Genomic DNA, 20,031 nt, shown 5'->3' with positions numbered 1-20,031 from the left:
TCCCCCCACCCCTAACCCCGCAAAGCAGCCCCTCTCCCCCTCTTCCTCACCCCCATAGAACGAAATTTCTTTTCTCTTCGGCTGCATTGCCTGGGCAATATTCATTTCTCGTTGGTCTCATATTTACTCTTTTTAAAGACATCTTTCAGCTTTTAGAGTGATTGAGATAGAAAGGGCTATGAACTCCGCATGTTGGTTCTCTTCTCTCTCTCTCTCTCTCTCTCTCTCTCTCTCTCTCAAAGAAGAATCAGTCAAACTAAGACATTTTCTCCATGCTGTTACGTGGTTTGGAGCCCATCTCATGATGTGATGATATTTTCTCTCCCCTCCTAAGGATATTATTTTGCTTTTCATGAAGAGCTGTTGAAAGAGGAGGGTACAGTAAAACAATTGCTCAGCTCTGTTTATATTTAAATGTTAAGAAACGAATTTGGTCTTTACTCAGCGGATGAATAGGCACACATGTAATTCATATTATGTTTGAATAGCGAAGGATATCTGATAAGGAAGAACGTGAGTTGTCTTTCAAAAGATACAAGAATACAAAGGAAATAATAATAATAATAATAATAATAATAATAATAATAATAATAATATTTATTATTATTATTATTATTATTATTATTATTATTATTATTATTATTATTATTATTATTATTATTATTATTAAAAAGAAACTTTATCTTATACCAATTCCTCAATTAATATCGAAGTAAAAGTGAGAAAAATGTGTTCAAGAATTAAAATAAACTGATACAGCAATAATTTTTAACACTTATTATTATTATTATTATTATTATTATTATTATTATTATTATTATTATTATTATTATTATTATTGTTGTTTTTATTTTTATTATTATTATTATTTTATCAATTTGGTAAAACGTGAGATGAATTCGGAAGATATAATAATATCTTTATTGCTTAACTGGTATTTCTTTTCGACGTTATAACGTGTTATACATACCTAAAATATATCATAGTTAACCCTGTCTTATATATATATATATTATATATATATAATATATATATATATATATATATATATATATATATATATATATATATATATATATATATACACATATACATACATACATACATATGAAGAGACAGAGGTCATTGAAGCCCCCCCCCAAAAAAAAATAAAAAACGCGAGTACAACCTTGACCAAACATGCAAGTCTTCAAAAACCCCACGTTTTGCATTGCAGGTTCTGGATATCGGTTTCAACATGATTACGAAAGTCCCCGACGACGCCTTCCACGGAGTGAGGTCACTGACCCTACTGGCTCTGGACGGTAACCCCATTAACACGGTTCCCGTGCAAGCTTTTAAACACCTCAACACCACACTCAGGGGCTTCTCTGTGGGTAAGTGCCGCGCTTATTATATTACGGAAAGGTTATCGCGCACGGAGGTAAAATAAAACTTTGATTTTTTTAGCAGTGGCTGATCGTAAAAGGTTGAATGACCAAAGATATATAATATATATTTTTTTTTTATTCAGAATCACACAAGAAACTAATATGCCTCATTTCGTTCACATCTTCAGCTGGTGTTATAAAAGATGAAACTTTTGTATATTGTACTAGAATTACAAGATTTAGTTCGATTAATTATTCTTTGTTTGTTTTCGAGTATTTCAAAGTTGAGGTCTATCCCATGACTGAAACACTTCGGAAACATTATTTTCAGCTTTTTGAAAGGTCAGCAACTTTCCTATTTAACTATATTTTCGCATTAGAAAACTTATTTTTAAACAGTTTCTTGATACCTGCTCGTTCAAATAGCTGAAATGTTACTTATATGGCTCTAATGTTTTCTGTTAAACCATTTAATTCTTTTTTATCTTAATAATCAATCTGGGTCTAAATTTGACGCCTGACGTTCACTAACAGGTGGCCTAAATGTTTCTAGTGTCTCTCCCATTAAATGTTTCTTGAAGCATTCACATTAAACGTTGCTAAGATTTTTAAAATTAAACGTTCTCGTGTCATTCTGTTGTAACAACTGTTAGTCTGGACCAGATGTAACTCTCGCTTCCATATGTGGTCGATTTAGCAACTGCAAAAAGTGGTCTTTCACCTCTTCCAGATGCATTGCGTATCTCTTCATATGTTGGTAAACTGTCAAGACTTTCTACTCGTTTATCGAAACATTTCAAGAAACTGAAGTATGTATTTTCAGAGTGAGCTTTCAGCTTCATGCACAGTTTAACTCAAGACCAGTAAAGACTTATACCTCACATCTGTCAAGGAGATTATGGCATTTTCTGAAAGTCCAGTTATTTTACACTTAGCAAGTCACCGTCGATGTCCTAATTTTTACTTTGTTTGGTTAAATAAAGATGAATATAAAAACAGTCAGTGCTCTAATATGTAATCGTGGAAATATCGGCGAAGAGTATCTGTTGATAAAATTATGCCAACTAATATTAGAGTGATATCAATATTTCTATTAATGGCAACCAGTAGCTTATATATCCATCTTATTATTCTAATGCCTCCAGTCAGTCTTGTGACATTTTCGATATTCATTTCTTGAAGTCGCATGATATTCCAGGATTGCCGTAAGACCGACAAAAATTTATCCTATTAACTTAACGGTTTGTTAAGGTTACTGCCGCGAAAGTCAAGGGCCTTACGGGCAGTCAGCATTCTTAATAACCTTCATTAAAAGATAAAAAGACACTAGGGTATATTAGTAATACTTGAAATCAAAGGAAATACTGCAAAAAAAGAAGATGAGTCAATACCAAGGTTATCAAAGAAAAAATGGAATTACAGATTATGCAACAGCCATCAATTAAAATTAGTGAGAGTTTACATAAAACAGACGAATGGTTTACTCAGTTCTAAATTACAACTTCCTACCAGGAAATTACGGGAACGGCAATTCTTTGTACCTGTTGATACGAAGACGGCTGCCGATGCTGTATTTGTCCTTAATTGCCAAAGCATTATGAGGCTCGTACAATTTTTGACTGACACATTCCTCTTATTTCTGGGAACCCCTTTTGCTCAGCGTTGTAAAATTCATTTCAGATTGCACCATATTACATTCGGAAATCCGTTTCAGGTGGCAAATTCCTTCACTGCGACTGCAACGTGGCCTGGATCACCGAATGGATACGAGACTACGATCTGCAAGTGACTTCCCGAGAGCGTAACCCACAGTTCTGCGGGCAGCCTCCCGAGTACAGGGACCGATCGTTCTTCCAGCTGGGTCCGTCGGAATTCGTTTGCGATTCAGAAGATCATGCTAATCCGGAGCTACCGGTGTCCACGTTAGATCCCCTTATACCTCCACCACCACCACCACAATCTACGACAACCACCACTACCACCATCACCTCCACGGAAGCGTCGACGACAGCGAGCACTACTCCAGTTGTGCCAACGACTCGACAAACGCCATCATCGCCAAGGCCTCAGGTTACTTCTGAAACGCCTGTGAGTTAATTGCCGTTGGAACTGAACACCCGGTAGTGATAACTATTTTTATTTCTATGGTTAGGAAATAATTATCCTTGTGTTTTTATATTAGCTGCTTTAATTTCTGAGGGAAGGATTTTGTTAAAATGCGCATATTTATTCAAAAACAATGTCTAAGAAGCTCTTCTCTGCTGTACCCAAAGTAGTCTAGGAATGCTAATCATTTAATGTGATGTTTACAGCTACGCGATATACAAATAGAAATGCCAGTCATTAATGAGACACAAAGATTTTCTTACTTGAGATTTCCATGTAAAATAAAGTCATATGGACTTAGTAATAATCATTAAACAGTATTAATTCCAAATTTCGTCCTTCCCAGCGAGCATCCTCATCCGGCCCTGGTACTATCATTCAGCCCCAGTCTGCCGAAGAATCTGGAGTTGGCAGCGTTGGCTCCATACAGCGAGGCCCCGGAGGGCAAGGCCCGCCGAGAAACCGTCCTACCTTGGACGTATCTCCTCAGATTCCTCCTACGAGATCCCAACAGCGTCCTTCGAGAATTGAGAGGCCTTCCTCGCAGCCTGTTCTCTCCCCCGTCAAGAGGCCGAACTTGGTTGTTAGGCAACACGACGAACCTTCTGGCCACAGTGAAGACTTCTTTGGTCTAAAGAGTCAGGGGCCTTATGTTGAAGAGGTGGGTATCTGCTGTCAGTAAACAAATTTGCATATTTAGGTACTAATAAAACGTTGGTCGCGTTGGACAAATATTAGAACTCAAGCGTTCTACAGTGATTTTATTTGTTATTTTATATTAATTTAGTAATTTGTTTACTTACTTCCAGAGTAATAATGACAGCCAATATGGTAATGTTTGGAAAAAGCTGAGTATTTCTCATGGAAGTTAACATAAATAATAAAGGAAAAAGCTTTGGAATGAAGAAATATGAAAGTACGATATAATATAATCCAGTTTATTAGTATTTCTTATCTTTCCGTAATGTCTTTGCTTTCAGAATGTTTCGTTTTTCATAAACGGTTTAAATAAATCATATATTTGAACTTATTATTGTACTGATATTTCACCACCCAGAATGAATGGCACAATAAATGATTTCAAAGCTGTTACCATAGTAGATGCTCATTATCAATACTTTTTTGGGTTCGTGTCCAGGTAAAAGGAATTTAGATTCAATGAAGTAACAAATTCTAAAGACTCCTAACTCTCTTTTGGAAAACTGCTTCATGGTAGAACAATGGTTTCTCATTTGCAAGGCCCCGGTTGAACCCCGGCCACCAGTATACCACATCGTCAATAGGTACCAGTACATATACTCAAAGAATTTCCTTTGAAATGTTGTTTCAGGTAATAGTGCAGGATGCCTTATAGAAAGGACAACTCCGTCATAATTCAATGGGACTCCGAAGTCTCCAACATCCTGGGTTTCAGAGTTGTTTACAGACTTTTCGGTGACAAGAACTTCAAGGTAAGGCCCTTTCATTTCCTGCCTGATAGAGGAATAACTTGAAAAGTTAAGTAAGAAACGTATGATTTAATAGCTATAATCAATATAATGTCGTAGGATTTGAAAATTTAGTCATCAACTTTCGTATAGGTTACAGATGCTTTTTCATTTACCTGTTTCGAAGCCTGTAGGTAATTTGATAGATTTATATTTGTATGTTGAACGATAGTTCCGCTAGATAAGACTTGGTGGCTCAAAATTCTCCATCTACTTTTTTACGTCTGTCGCCATTACCATTAAGCAATTCCACTGTTCTTCAGTGAGTCATATAAAATTAATGTAGAAAAAAAGCAAGGCTGAACAAATACAATAAATACATGTATGACGAGCAATGAGGAATGTGAATCTTTTCAGCTGGGTCCACCGTTGGCCTCTTCGGAAAGGGAGTTCAAGATAAAAAACGTTCCGACTCAGGAGTGCGTCGTGGTTTGTGTTGTGTCCCTTGAGGATGTCAACGTTACGCCCAACAAGTAAGTCCTCGACGTTTTCTGGGACGTTCAATCTGTCATGGAAGTCACAAACGTTTTCTTAGACGTTAAGCATGTCAGGAAAGTCATAGACGTCTTCATAAACTTTAAACCTATTAGGAAAGTCACCAACGCTTTCTAAAACGTTAAGCATGGCAGGAAAGTCATCAACGTTTTATGATACTTTAAACCTGTCAGGAAAGTCACAAACGTTTTTTTAGACGTTAAGCATGTCAGGAAAATCAGGGAGAGTAGATCAACGTTTTATGAAAGTCACAAACGTTTTTTTAGAACCTGTCTGGAAAGTCACAAACGTTTTTTTAGACGTTAAGCATGTCAGGAAAGTCATAGACGTCTTCTTAAAGGTTAAATTTATCCGGAGAGTCATATATGTTTTCTGATACGTTAAACCTGTCAGTAAAGTCATCAACGTTTTCTGAAACGTTAAACGTGTCAGGAAAGTCAAAGACGTCTTCTTAAACGTTAAACTTATCAGGGAAGTCATCAACGTTCTCTGAAACGTTAAGCATGTCAGGAAAGTCATCGACGTTTTCTGAAACTTTGAGCATGTCAGAAAAGTTATCAACGTTTTCTTAGACGTTAAGCATGTCAGGAAAGTCATAGACGTCTTCTTAAACGTTAAACTGATCAGGAAAGTCATCAACGTCTTCTGAAACGTTAAATCTGTCAGGAAAGTCATTCATCTGTTCCTTCCCCCTGATTCTTTTGAGAGTGACATTATTTGATAAAGCTCTACATTTCCATTTCAGCTTGCCCCTACCTCCATTTCTGTTCACTCACTATTCATTATCTACATCCTCATTCAGTCACTTATCTATTCATCCACTGATTCATCTGTTCATCCATTCAGTGACTTATTCCTCGCAACGTCCAGTCCAAAGCCTCGAGCCTTTTGAGAACGAAATGACTGAATGAGGAAGCTTGACATTTTCAGCAACTTCCAACAAGCCTTACATTCCTTCCTGTTCACTTACTATTCAGCAACTATCATTTCATTCAATCGCTAATTTATTCATCCATTGATTCATCTACTCATTCATTCAGTGATTCATTCCTTTCAGCGTACAGTTCAAAAACCCTGATTCTGTTGGGGATGACATTATTCAGTAAAGAAGGTCTACATTTTCAAAATCATCCTACAAGCCCTACATCCCTTCCTGTTCATTTACTATTCAGCAACTATCAATACATTCAATCGCTTATCTATTCATCCACTGATTCATCCGTTCGTTCATTCAACGACTCCCTCCTCCTCGCAGCGTCCAGCACTCGCAGTGCCGAGAGATCCGGACCGACTCATCGGCAGCCATGCACATGGACACCATTATCATCGCCGCGTCCGCCGCCATCTGCGGCACCGTCATCATCGCCGTCATCGTCTTCATCTGCTGCAACAGGAAGCGCAGCGGCCACCGAGAGAAAGACGGCATCCCCGCGGTCCTGAGTCCTTCGTCGCCGCCCCTGGCCTCGCTTGGCACTCTCGAGACTGGCACTCTCGGCGGGGGATTCAAAGGCGACGGAGACAATATCTCCATGTTCTCGCACAGATCTATACCCAGGGCGAGGATGTACCACATGGACAAAGGTTGGTGGAATGTTTTGTTTGATTGGTATTTTTTTTTTTTTTACTTTTTCTTTTGTTATACCCTAAGTTTTAGATTAAATGCAAATATCTAATAAGTTATACATTCATACATACGTATGTATATATACGTATATATATATATATATATATAAATATATGTATGTACATGTATATATATGTAAATATATACATATATATATATATATATATATATATATATATATATTATACATGTGTGTATATACATACACACACACACACACACATATATATATATATATATATATATATATATATATATATATATATATAATAGATAAATTTTTTCTTAACTATAGTGTATGATACACTTATAGATTCTCTATCCATTAAATGTCTTGTGTTTTTGTGAGAAAAATTGCCTTAACAATACCAGTTATTGATTTATGAACTTTAAGAAAGCATATCTGAGTCATAAACCATATTATAATCCAATGTGTATGGTTTGGAATAGTCAAGAAAAATCAGTCAAGTTTCAACTGATAATTGAGAAATCAAAATATGAACTAATAATTGAGAATTCAAAATATCAAGTGATAACTGAGAATTCAAAATATCAATTGATAAAATATCAACTGATAACTGAGAATACAAAATATCAACTGATAACTGAGAATTCAAAATATCAACTGATAATCGAGAATTCAAAATATCAACTGATAATTGAGAATTCAAAATATTAACTGATAATTGAGAATTCAAAATATCAACTGATAACTGAGAATTCAAATATCAACTGATACTTGAAAATACAAAATATCAACTGATAACTGAGAATTCAAAATATCAACTGATCATTGAGAATTCAAAATATCAACTGATAACTGAGAATTCAAAATATCAACTGACAATCGAGAATTCAAAATATCAACTGATAACTGAAAATACAAAATATCAACTGATAACTGAGAATTCAAAATATCAACTGATAATTGAGAATTCAAGATATCAACTGATAATTGAGAATACAAAATATCAACTGATCATTAAGAATTCAAAATATCAACTGATAACTGAGAATTCAAAATATCAACTGATAATTGAGAATTCAAAATATCAACTGATAATTGAGAATACTAAATATTAACTGATAATTAAGAATTCAAAAATATCAACTGATAACTGAGAATTCAAAATATCAACTGATAATTGAGAATGCAAAATATCAACTGATAATTGAGAATACAAAATATCAACTGATAATTGAGAATTCAAAATATCAACTGATAATTGAGAAATCAAAATAAAGTTTTCATATGAGATAAGCAGGAACATTTTCAGTTGATCTTCTTGATAAATCTTGATAAAGCTGATCGAAATTTTCTGAGGCACAATAATAATGGGTAGAGTTAATTCCTCTAACATGAAATTAAGTAAACTAACATCGCAGTGGTCCTCAACTTTTTACAAAATTCGGTTACGTTTAGCATTTTAATTGTTAATCACGCGAATATGGCTATTCAATATTTAGCCTCTTGGGAATCTTGCCAAAAAATCCAAGGGTTTTTCCCATTTTTCCAAATTTAAAATGAAGGTGTTTTGTTGTTTCTGGTTAGGAAAGGGTTTCAGGAAACTTAGAGATTAATTATATTTTAGGTCAGACGTTACGAGAGGAAGATCATATGAGTTGGGTCGGGGTGAGGGCGTATGCGCCCTGAGTCCGCATAGGCTGTCGACGGCCTTAAAATTTTCAGTAAAAGTATCTATTTTGGTTTTGACAGGAAAGGAAAAAGGGGATTCCATTATGTAATAGGCAGAAGTGTTAATAATTAACAATCAGAAATATTTAAAACTAGACGCGATAAAATTCTTTGCATTTTTGTTTCTGCTTCCTGACCCTGTTGCATTATTTCCTTCCTTTCATTCAAGCTTCATAATTAATAAAAAAAAAAAACACCTTTGGCTTCAATTGCCCTGATCCAGAAGGTTGAGAACCATTGTAAGAAAAGGGATAAAAATCTAAATCTTGAAACTATAAAAAAAAAAAAAAATAAATAAAGAGGAAGGAGGAGAAAAAAATCCAAATCTTGATCTTCAGGTTCAGTGAATAATGGCTTTATCCCGGACGATGCCCGATCCCACATATCTCACATTTCCTCTAAACACATTCCACGCCCCCGGTCTATGGCAGATGGGCAGAGTCAGCGGTCGTACTCGGCTCTCAGCGCGGCCAACCTGAGATATGCCCCTAGCTTCAACCACGGGCTGGGACTCTCCAGACAAGGTATTGTATGGGAGGATTACTGTAGGCAAAAGGGAGAATGGGATCCTAAAATGAGAGAGAGAGAGAGAGAGAGAGAGAATAACTAAAGGTAAATGTGAGAATTTGATTTCGAAGCGAGAGGGACTGATAGAGACGTAGAGAATATATCTGTTATATTGCTTCAGTGAATATATGTTTCATTATCATCCATAACAGAGTAAGAGCTAAATGGGAGAATTTGATTCTGAGAGAGAGAGAGAGAGAGAGAGAGAGAGAGAGAGAGAGAGAGAGAGAGAGAGAGAGAGAGAGAGAGAGAGAAATTATGGTGTACTGAACTTATATTCACAGAAATCAAAATTTGAAAAGAGGTTTTTACATATATTACTCAAGCGCGCCTCATAAACAAAACACAAAGACTGGATATGAATGAAGATAACATCAATAATATAGATCAAAAGTTAAAAAATTACAACCAAATTTAAACTGAAGTAACGAATAATAAATATGAATATTTCGTTTAAAAATAAGTTTGAGTTTTCTGACCATAGTTTTCCGATCACGTTACTTGTTTGTTCTGTGACTAATGAGTGTTTTTTATTACCTGTGCCTTTACAAACTTTGCTTTTACTTTCCTTTGGACTTTGTTTGTGGCTGCTTTTGTTTTTTGTTCTTATACGCATAAAAAATAACTTTGAGAAACTGTAAATATTATGTATATATAAATATATATTCCTGCCCTTTTCTGTTCTGTGATGTTACATAAAATGGATTTAATATGAGCTTCTCAGTTTAATTTCTTTTTACTGTCCTGTTTTATGTTTTCAGCCGAGGAAAATAATGATGTGGTAAAAGTTTTTCTTGAATTTCTTTTTTTATTACTTTAATTCGTTTCGTAAATATTATTTGTCTATTAATTGTGTTTATACAGTAAACCCTGATAGACAGGTTTCTTTTCTCATATACTCTGTGCATTATCTTTCAGAAATATATTGTGTTTCTATTGTGTAAATAATTTTCTCAACTAGGAAAATACCTATGGAATCAATTTTTCCTTAACTGCATTTGCAAGTAATACCCTTAATGCACAATATCTTTAAACTTGCATCTCTTTTTAATTGTGAAAAAACCGAAAAAAAAATCCCTCCGATTTGGACTTTGAAATTTCCTATTTCTCCACTGCATGAATAAACTATGAAATGATGTTGAACTCAATAAAAAATTACACAATTACAATTTTTCCTTTTTGTATTTCTTTCTTTTTAGTTCTGGTGCTGCGAGATCTTTATTTTTCTTTGAATGGTGTAAAAAAAATTCTTTTGCAACATGAAGAAAGCATTTTTGGTTTTGTAACCAAGTTCATCAGAAAAAAACGAGAATAAATTTTTATAAGGAAAGAGCAATGTATTTCTGAAAACAGACAACTGAGATTCTCAAATTGTGTATAAGTGATAGAATAAAAGTTTTTTTGACACAGCTGTATTAGCAGTCTATTGTTATTATTATTATTATTATTATTATTATTATTATTATTATTATTATTATTATTATTATTATTATTATTATTATTATTATTATAAAAGCTAGTCGATTTAGGGATTTCCTAATATAATGGGACTTTATTATGTTACTAGAAAGAAAAATGAGGATTTTAGAATGCTGTTTGTTATTTTTCTAAAGACAGGTTATGTGCAGAAAACCGTCAGTTACGAGGCGTTGGAAAACCTGTTTTTTATTTTTTTTTTAACATACTTCATTTTGAAAATGAATTATCACATTGAATTGTACCAGGCTACATGCATTGCCTCAATCCTAAAGCAACAGAATCCCAGTTCATTTGTTTTATCGTTATTCTTATTATTCTTCGTCTAGTCAGTGAGAGCAATAGTTCTGTTCATGTTCTTAATATTCGTTCTGTGCCTCAAAGAGAACTTCACCTCCTTCGGTTTCCCCCCTAAACACGGGTTTGCACCTGCAGGTCACTCTCCTTCACCTTAGTTTATTTCTTCATTTTTCTTATCATGCAGTAGTGTACTACCAACATAAAGAACCTTTTATTGAACCTTTACAACACATTAAAGGAGTGGGCACACATACAGTTATTTCACTACAAGAATCACATAGACCTGAGCTGACTGCAAGTTGGATGAGAACTTTTGTACAAAAGTTCGTTTGTTTGACTTCTTGCCTGTGCTCACCTTGCTTTCTGAAATCCCACGATTCTTTTGGCAAGGAGAATCCCAAAGTGATTCGGTCAGTGTTAAAGAGCTTGCAGTTTGCGTATTTAAAAATACTTCTTTCACTGAGTCTACTTGACGCCAATAAGCACCATTGACACTTTAACCATTTAGAACTAGACAGTTACTCATCTCTTGACAAGAAACATAGCTGTGGCTATTAAACGGGAGTCTTTAAAAACAGTAGTCTAGCTTTAATGCAATAAAATAATTGTTATTCGTAGTTTTAAGTTCTAGAAAGTTTGGCATAAATAATTCACTTGAATTAAAGGTAGCCAATTCAAGTTATATTTCTCAAGAATTAGGGTAATTCAATGATTAATGGAGGCAGCAGAAATCATTGTTAAAGTACAATCAGTGGTGTTCTTTCCTCTCTGATTTCAAACACCTATTCTTTAGTGGGCAGCAGGTACCTCCTTGCTCAAGCTCTCCAGGGGGTGTGGCCTGCCTGATGATATACACATTATAAAAACTAAATTCTAATCTGAACCATATACTGTCACATCATACTTATACACTCATCATACTTATACACTCTCTCATACATACATTCAATGTGCATATACATTTTCATGCATCCACTCACGCGGAAGGAACATCACTGATTCGTCGCAGTGCTGAGGAATTAAGGGTTATTTGTCTCGAAGAGAACCTGATCGGTTCTTGTCCTCTTGTAGGCTCGGTGGCCAGCTTGTGGCAGGATGCTCTGTTAAGAAATGACATCTACTTGCGTCAACAGGGCCTTGTGAAGCTCTGATGACTCTATATGTGGTGTTCTAGTCACCCCAGGTAGGTTGTCAGGAACAGACGAAAAACAAGCCAGTGAAAATCGCATTGGCATTTGGCCACCCGTAGACATAATACAAACAACAATAGATAAAGTAGGAAGAGAGTTGGTAGACCACTGGGTCATCTTGAGCAGGTTTGCTGGTTGAGTAGACGAAAAGGTTTTCTTTGACGAAGATAGCTTGGGTTGAAGTCAACTTTTTAAAGCTCCTTGTAACCAGGAACCTGCAGGGCCTTAGTGATTCCACCAATACCTTCTAGGATGGATTGTAAGAAGGATCCTCTGGTATGAAGCATAGCTGTAGCACTGAAGATGGAAACGTAATATACTCTCAATCGTACTTGAACTTTCCCCTTGAAATAACCGTTTTATTGAGCACCACCACTAAGTAGAACAATCTTCTATGCTTGATGCCCCAGGATACCAATCAAGAGAATCAGTAAACCTTCCATCCTCCCAGCTATAAGAAGTTCACTAACAAGATGAATGCACCAGGTAGAATGTAGAATTCAGTTAGCAAAGCACGAAGAAGCATGAAGACAGGTTATGAAAAAGATACACCAGTAGGCTAGCGATGTACTGATGCAAGTTGAGTAATATCCATGTAGATATCTTCTTATTTTCATTGATTTTAATTTAGCTTCCTCATCGTCGTCTTAATGATCATTGAGATACTTTCCCCTCTATGTTTCTCTGTTGCCTTATGTTTGCTATATTTCATCACTGAATGTCGTTTTACTAACAGCATGATTGCATGGACCCATTATTATCTGCAGCGCCTGTCTCCATTTTAAGAATAACCGTTGCTCTTTCTTCTTTTTATCTGTATAAAATAGGGCTTCCAATCTTTCGAAGCAACACTTCGCTTTATTATAAAGTTGTGTTTTGATCATGTTTTCCATTTAATGACCAATAGCTGTGTTGAGGCATTAGATCCCTAAGAAGTGCAATAAAGATATTAATGAATCTCTATCTTTTCCAGACTTGAGTATCTCTCGACAGTCACTGGCAGCTTCTCAGTTAAGTGGTGCTGACTTCAGCACGGGTATGGCTGTGAATCCCAATGCCTTCGGGCATGGCATGGCAGGCTTATCGCGAATGGCCTCGCAGCGCAGTGACCGCCGCCGCCAAAGATCGAAATCCAGAGAACGCGCCAGTTCCAGACTCAGCCACGCCGGTTCCAGTCACTCCCTCACCGGATACGACACAGACGGATGGACTGACCATGACATGGACATCTATGTGGCAAGAAATCCAACGCGTGGTGGGCTCGTACAGCTGTAGTCATTTATAAGTACGCTCGTGTTTACTCGATCGACCTTATTGAAGTTGAACTACAACTTTGACAATCATCGAAAGAAGCTGTAAAATTCAGGATACCTTCAGTGGAAATAAGGACTGATAGAATAAACTGTATGCCGTGTAGCATATCAAGAGCAAAGCAGTCTCTTTAATTTGTAAAGCTCAATGATTTACTCTTTGTTACAGAATTGGGCCTCCGAAATTCTAAGGGAAAAGTTTTTAGGAGAAAATTTCCAGGACAATTTAGTTCTCTGGAAAAGCTAGAAGTCCTTTGTTCGACATCCTGTGCCAATGTAGAGAAATATCACTCTTATATACATTTTACCAAAAAAAGACAAGAAATAATTTCGAAATCACTTACATCAAGGTGCTCTTTTTATTGTTAATTTAAGCAAATAGGATGTGAATAAACTAGTGTGGGATTTAATAATGAATTAAACTGGTTACTTTCTTATGATAAAAGACATGTGTCGTAATACTATAGGAAACTGTAATCCATATATAAAGTTTTGAAATTAGGCAATTGTAATGTCATGCATTAAAGCTTCATATTCCACAGTACTCTAAACTTTATATTTATTATGGTGGAAGATAAGTAAAATGACAAAGCACAAAAATTGTGAATGATTGTTGCCTAAGAAGTGTCACACCATTCAAAAAATAGTCTTTTGCAATCCAGCCCCAAAGGGTGAATAATGGATTTCTCTGAGTAGCCAGAATGTTTAACTGGCAAAAACTCATTGCTGATAAATTTGCATATTTTGATGATCTATTACTGAGAGGGAAACAATGTATAACGTATATTCTTAAGAAGGTACAGATTGAGCTTCTGAACTAGTTGTTGCTTATTCATGTGGTATTGTCTGAGAGCTCTTCTGCCACAGACAGTCTATTCTTTAATGATCACGCTTTCTTGGTACCCAAGCTTGACCATTCCCATCTGATGAAGGGAGCTTGAGCTTGCTTGGTACTGACAAAAGCTTACTAATGGTTCCCAGTGAGGCTTAGCTCTTTACTATTACCCACTCTATTAGGCTGTGAGGTTTCATGTTCATTCCAGATGGAACTAAGATCTCAGTGCGGAACCCTTTAGGTTGAGGTATCTGATGGGTGGTGGCAGGACTCTTGTGATGCAACATCATCTGCTGAAGATAGTATTCCATGATGTTCAGGGACGCTTTTGTGCAGGCAAAAGCAATTTTATCCACACATAGTTTTGAACAACCTGGCTAGCAGCATACTACCTGAGTGAAAATAAAATCTCTGAAAGTTTAATTTTTTTGCATTCATATGTGCCAAGATAGTTAAAAGAGTGGTTTTGCAAACCTTTGCTAGCGAGTGGTGCTAATGAGTACGGCTAGCAGATGATATTGCAAGCCAAAGACTAGTTGATGGTCGAGTGACATCAAACTAGCATATGGCATTATTCACTATTACCAGCAGGTGATGTTGCAACTGTGTCAAGTCCGGGATTTTTTTTTTCTGAATTATTATCTTTGGTGTGGTAAATACTCAATCTACATAGGCCTATGTATTTTTCTGAACAACGAAGTATGTGGCATGTATTCCTCAGTCTTCCATGCTGGGAGGACGATTTCACGCACAGTATGAGGTCATTCTCATCCTGCATATTTTCCATTCTGAAATCAGATGTGAAGCTTCACGTCTTATTTCTGCCAAGAAATGGTGTTGTCTCATTTCAAAGTGAGGTTCCATAAATCCTAGCTGTGATTGATACTGTTCGTATCAGCCTCCTCCATAATTTTCATCCACAGTCATTTTCATCATTATTCTCACGATCATTGTCATCATCTTTAATACTCATTAATACCATTTTTATCACAGATGTGTGTTAATGTAAACTGTAATCATATCCTTCCTGTACATCAGCCCCTTCTTCAATTAATGTTGCTGTTCAGTCAGAATCTGAATGAATAAAAATATTTTTTTTTTAGATTTATGATAAAGATTGTTAATTAAAAACTTCCTAGCCTTCGCTCAGTTTTTTCTTTGAAGAATCAATATTTTCAAATCCAAGTGTAGTGGAGTGAAAATTTTACCTGATCTCGTCAAAGTAAACTCATCACTCCATTACACTCACCGACAGTGATGTAATGGAAGATAATACTCGGTACTGATCAAGTGTTTGGAAGTGTGTTAATATAATTAAGTAAATGCCAGTCAGATGTCACAAGCGGATGAAGAGGACGACGACGTTTGAGAAGCTAAATTCAAAGTGGAGTTTGTAGAGCTTCTACGAGGAGGAGAATGCCAGTGATGCAAAGGATAGTTTAGTGGCGATGAATGATGTTCAAGAACTTTTTGGTGTCCTAAATCAGACCTCCCTTATTGTACAGATCCACTTGAATTGCTCCTAGCGGTTTGTGATGTGTGACAGACTTTCTTGTGTGTGTTGTTTGGGAAAAAGCAACTCGCTTTCATATCTTGTACATATGTGTTTGGTTTTACAGTGTTAGTTTCAGTGAGACTAAATTAGACTTTCCTCCAAGGTCTAGAAAAAGGAAAAATTGGTATATGTGGACTTTACGGACTCAAACGGGCGGATGTAACTCATCAAACTGATACAATAATGAACTAGAATTTCCAGTGATATTTTCACCTGACTCAGCACCTAACTCGATTTTTCACAGATGTTTGGTCTTGAAAAAGATTTTGACATCTGAAACGTTTCGGATACATGCAAATTTCATCTAAACCGACGATGGAGAGTTTTAAGCATCTGAATTATCTTTAGTGATGATTTTTCATTTCTTAACATTATTATGAATAGCCGGAAGTGTACAGGACAATTGAAAGTCATTGGCGAACTGCTGTACAAAATATTTTTTACTAATATTGTATTATCTATAGCATTTTCATTAACATTAATCTTTTTATTTTCAATTTCCTTGTTGATAACACTCGTGTTTAACTTAGTTTTTTTTTCTTTTTTTGTAATACAATCAAAGTGTTTGTAAAATAAAGTGAACATAATGAAAGCAGTATTTTACATTTTCCTTACTTTCTTATGCTTTGTGGTACATTGGAAAGACCTTGAAAGGTACAGGCACTCAATAAGAAGGTTGAATCCTTCCTATTTAAATGTTCTCATTCGTTTGCGGTACAAGATATTATTTTTCTTTGCCAACCCCTAATCAAAACAAGTTGCTGAGCTTATTCTTATATATCTGTAAAAACGAAATGAAACCAAAGGCTGTAGTTTCAAAACCGATACTTATGAAATGAACCAAACACCATCTTCAGAGTTGCATATTTTTAAACTAAGGGTAAAACACCATTTTGATTTCAAGGTGAATGCGACATTTTTCTGGGATTTCTTTAAATTTCAGCCTATCAGTCGTACCCAGTGTCATAACAAAATGGTACCGTGGCCCATATCTGCCAGCAATATTTTATACACGGCAATAATTTACCACAGAAGTACTTTTTGCCACTTCCAGTACAAGCTCACGACGGTGCTCAACGCAGAATGTTAATGAATGGTGTATGACAGACAGACATGAGCCTTCAGCTACATTTGAGAAGTTTCAGTAAGCAGGCCACCTTTAGAGTTGATGTCTAGAGGTTTATAATGTCTTTGAATATTACCAAAAATCTAAAGTTGATCAGGATGACAAATATTACGAACAGCATCAACAGAAGACTATTTGGCCTTTGATGGCCAGTGAGTAATCTATTTACTCCTTGTAATTAATAAAGGCTTAAAATGCTGTTATCTGGTATTGGTCACCTGTTGCAAACATTCCACCTTGACTTGTTGCTTCGCAATTTTGGTCATAAATACTGCCCAAGGATCAAGAGTTTGTGATGGTACATGTCCAGCTAAATCTAACAATAAGAAACTTTAGTGGGCATTTGATCATTTGTTTATTGGCTCAGAACATCAGACGAACTCTACTTACCAAAAACATCTTATTACTTTTTGACAATTTAATATGGCCTTGTACAGTACAACGGGCAGTTGCTTTTTTCTCTTATACATGTTTCAACAGTGGCTTTACACTGCGTGGAAAACTAACCCTACTACCTTACGTCCCCAAATTTTCCCTGTTATCGACACAAGTGTGCCTAGAGTGGGTTCATTCTAATCGAGTTGATTCATGTCAAGATTAGTAAAAGATTAGGGTTTGGTTTACAAGAAGTTATTCTTGACATGGGAATAATCGGGTTCGCTGGACATGAACACTTCGGTACCAGACATTTGATCCCCCAGGGCCTAGTACTAAACAAGTCGGAATACATTTGACCCCTGGGGCTAGTACTAAACACGGCGAAACAGTGTAAACGAATCACTGTTTCGCCGTGTTTAGTACTAGCCCTAATGTGGAATTGGAGTTCGGACCGGAAATGGTTGGCCATTCTTTACATGGGGATCATTGGGTTGGCTGTTCTTGACACGGAGATGTTGGGTTCGCTAATCTTGACATGATCCGAGTTAACTTTACCTTCATGAAATGTGTGAACCCATAGTAGGTTATTTACGTTTTAACTACCTTTCGCTTTGCCAGAGCCTGGGTGACTTATTATGTGAAACCTATGTTGAAGATCAGTCTTCAAGGATTGTTGCTTCATATCTAATAACTGAACAATTTGTTTTAGAAATGCACCAGAGAAAACAACAGAAACAGCTGAAATGAGCAGTGAGCAATTTGGAATAACCAGCGAATGAGGTACGACGAAAGTATACTAGACTGTCGGCGTCCGAACACATGGAATGGCCCTGGCTTCCACTGTACAAAGAACGATCCAGAAACACATCCTAAGCTAAATTTCCCTTAACTCAGTGGAAAGTCGTCCCCTAACCTGTCATGGGGGCTATGCCCTCCCGGTACCCCCTTCCCCTTAACCTTCACTAATGTAGCTAAACTGTTCAGATAACCAATCTTCTCACCTTAATTTGAAGTCGTTGCAGTGACTCATGTCATCCTAGTCAAGCTGGGCGCTCTTCCTTGTTGAAGGGGTAGCTTCTTGGTCGGTGTTGATAGGCCGAGTCTCCTTTTGGAAGTGGATAGGCATATGGAACCACTTCCAAGAAAGCTTGGAATACACATGCTGACCCCACTAGCATCACTGTCCTTTTCAGGAACATGCCACTGTGACTTCGTAGAATTATGACGTACACTCACGGTTGTCCCGAATGAAGAAATTCAGTCAGGTCGGTGGCGTGAAAAATAATCTCGGATCTAGTTGTAAAGTCAGCCTTGCAATCGGGAACAGTTTTGAAAAATGTTTCCCGTGTTCTTCGACTTCCATGATATGGCTAGGACCGCCAATCTCTTTGCCATCCTTAATTAAAAAATCTACGCACACATCCAGGCAGAAATTACACCTGCAAACTGATCAGATCTAAGTTTCAGTCTAGTTTTAGTTTGTTCCAGTATGTAGGCCTACCGTAGCTCCCTGCAGTAAGCAAACAGAATAGCTATCTTATATGTTAAACGTGAACCTCTGAGAAGGAACCGTGTCTTGGGGATCTTTTTTTTCCCATCTTTTTCGAAACCCTTTGTTGCCTGCCAAATTACCAAAACTCACCGGCTTAACGGTGTGAGCAGACTTTCCTTTTGTAAAAGACACTTTTCCAAGTCTACAAAATGGACGTGTTCCACTATAATCACCTGATAACCGCGTATGCTTCAAGTAAATGCCGATATCGCGCTGTGAAATCGGGGTTAAACTCAGAAATTGTTCGCAAACAGCTAATAGATGTACCATGTTGCCGCTGTAAGTTTGAAATGACCGATAGATAGCGTTGCTGTTCAGTGGATCAGAAATAGCAACGTTATCATTGTCTGAACAAGTTTTGTTTTATAAGATTTCCGATATTTCTGGCCATTTCCGAGAACTCTTACGCGCCTTATCTGTATTCATCCCTTTAATTTTCTACACAATGTTACAGGTTATCACAACATGCACTACCCTTAATTTGATAACATCACCATTTGGTGACGTTTAGGTTCCCCTTTACAAATAATAGAAAATAAACTGTCATTATCACGTCAGAGAAAACCAGTTTATTTAGGGGTAACTGTTATATTCAAGAGAGTGACCCTTTCTTAAGATCTTAGTCTTTGACACCCCGTGTTTCCACGGCTGCAAATTCCGCTTATATTTATTACAATCAGCAAAATAATAGTAATTTTTCATTACTCCTTATAATGAAATCAGACTTTCTGCATATGGATTCGAGGCAGCTGCTTGAAATGCAGACTTTCGTAATATTCTCACGTGAAAGTTCGTTCCTTCCTAGTCTTAAAGCGATTGGTCGTTTGATAACGGCTGATGTCACTTGTATATTCTGAACTTGTCGACTTAATTTTTTATATATATATATATATATATATATATATATATATATATATATATATATATATATATATATATATATATATATATATATATATATATA

The 20,031-nt window shown here is 36.2% G+C and overlaps 1 protein-coding gene across 1 annotated transcript in view; it reads left to right on the top strand.

Moving 5' to 3' along the window:
* LOC136843862 (leucine-rich repeat and fibronectin type-III domain-containing protein 3-like) overlaps positions 1–13,723 on the top strand; it is a 101,224-nt gene extending 87,501 nt beyond the window's left edge. The window contains 9 exon segments of the mRNA XM_067112704.1: positions 1,217–1,376; positions 3,085–3,458; positions 3,823–4,137; positions 4,807–4,824; positions 4,826–4,927; positions 5,321–5,436; positions 6,714–7,039; positions 9,117–9,302; positions 13,285–13,723. Of these exon segments, the coding sequence (XP_066968805.1) occupies positions 1,217–1,376; positions 3,085–3,458; positions 3,823–4,137; positions 4,807–4,824; positions 4,826–4,927; positions 5,321–5,436; positions 6,714–7,039; positions 9,117–9,302; positions 13,285–13,586 (1,899 nt within the window). The 3' untranslated portion in view covers positions 13,587–13,723.
* Positions 13,724–20,031: the final 6,308 nt, after the last annotated feature.

The sequence above is a fragment of the Macrobrachium rosenbergii genome, chromosome 12 (assembly GCF_040412425.1).
Source record: "Macrobrachium rosenbergii isolate ZJJX-2024 chromosome 12, ASM4041242v1, whole genome shotgun sequence".
Taxonomy (NCBI): Eukaryota; Metazoa; Arthropoda; class Malacostraca; order Decapoda; family Palaemonidae; genus Macrobrachium; species Macrobrachium rosenbergii.
The sequence above is the reverse complement of the archived record's forward strand: the minus strand, read 5'-3'. Positions and strand labels throughout refer to the sequence as shown.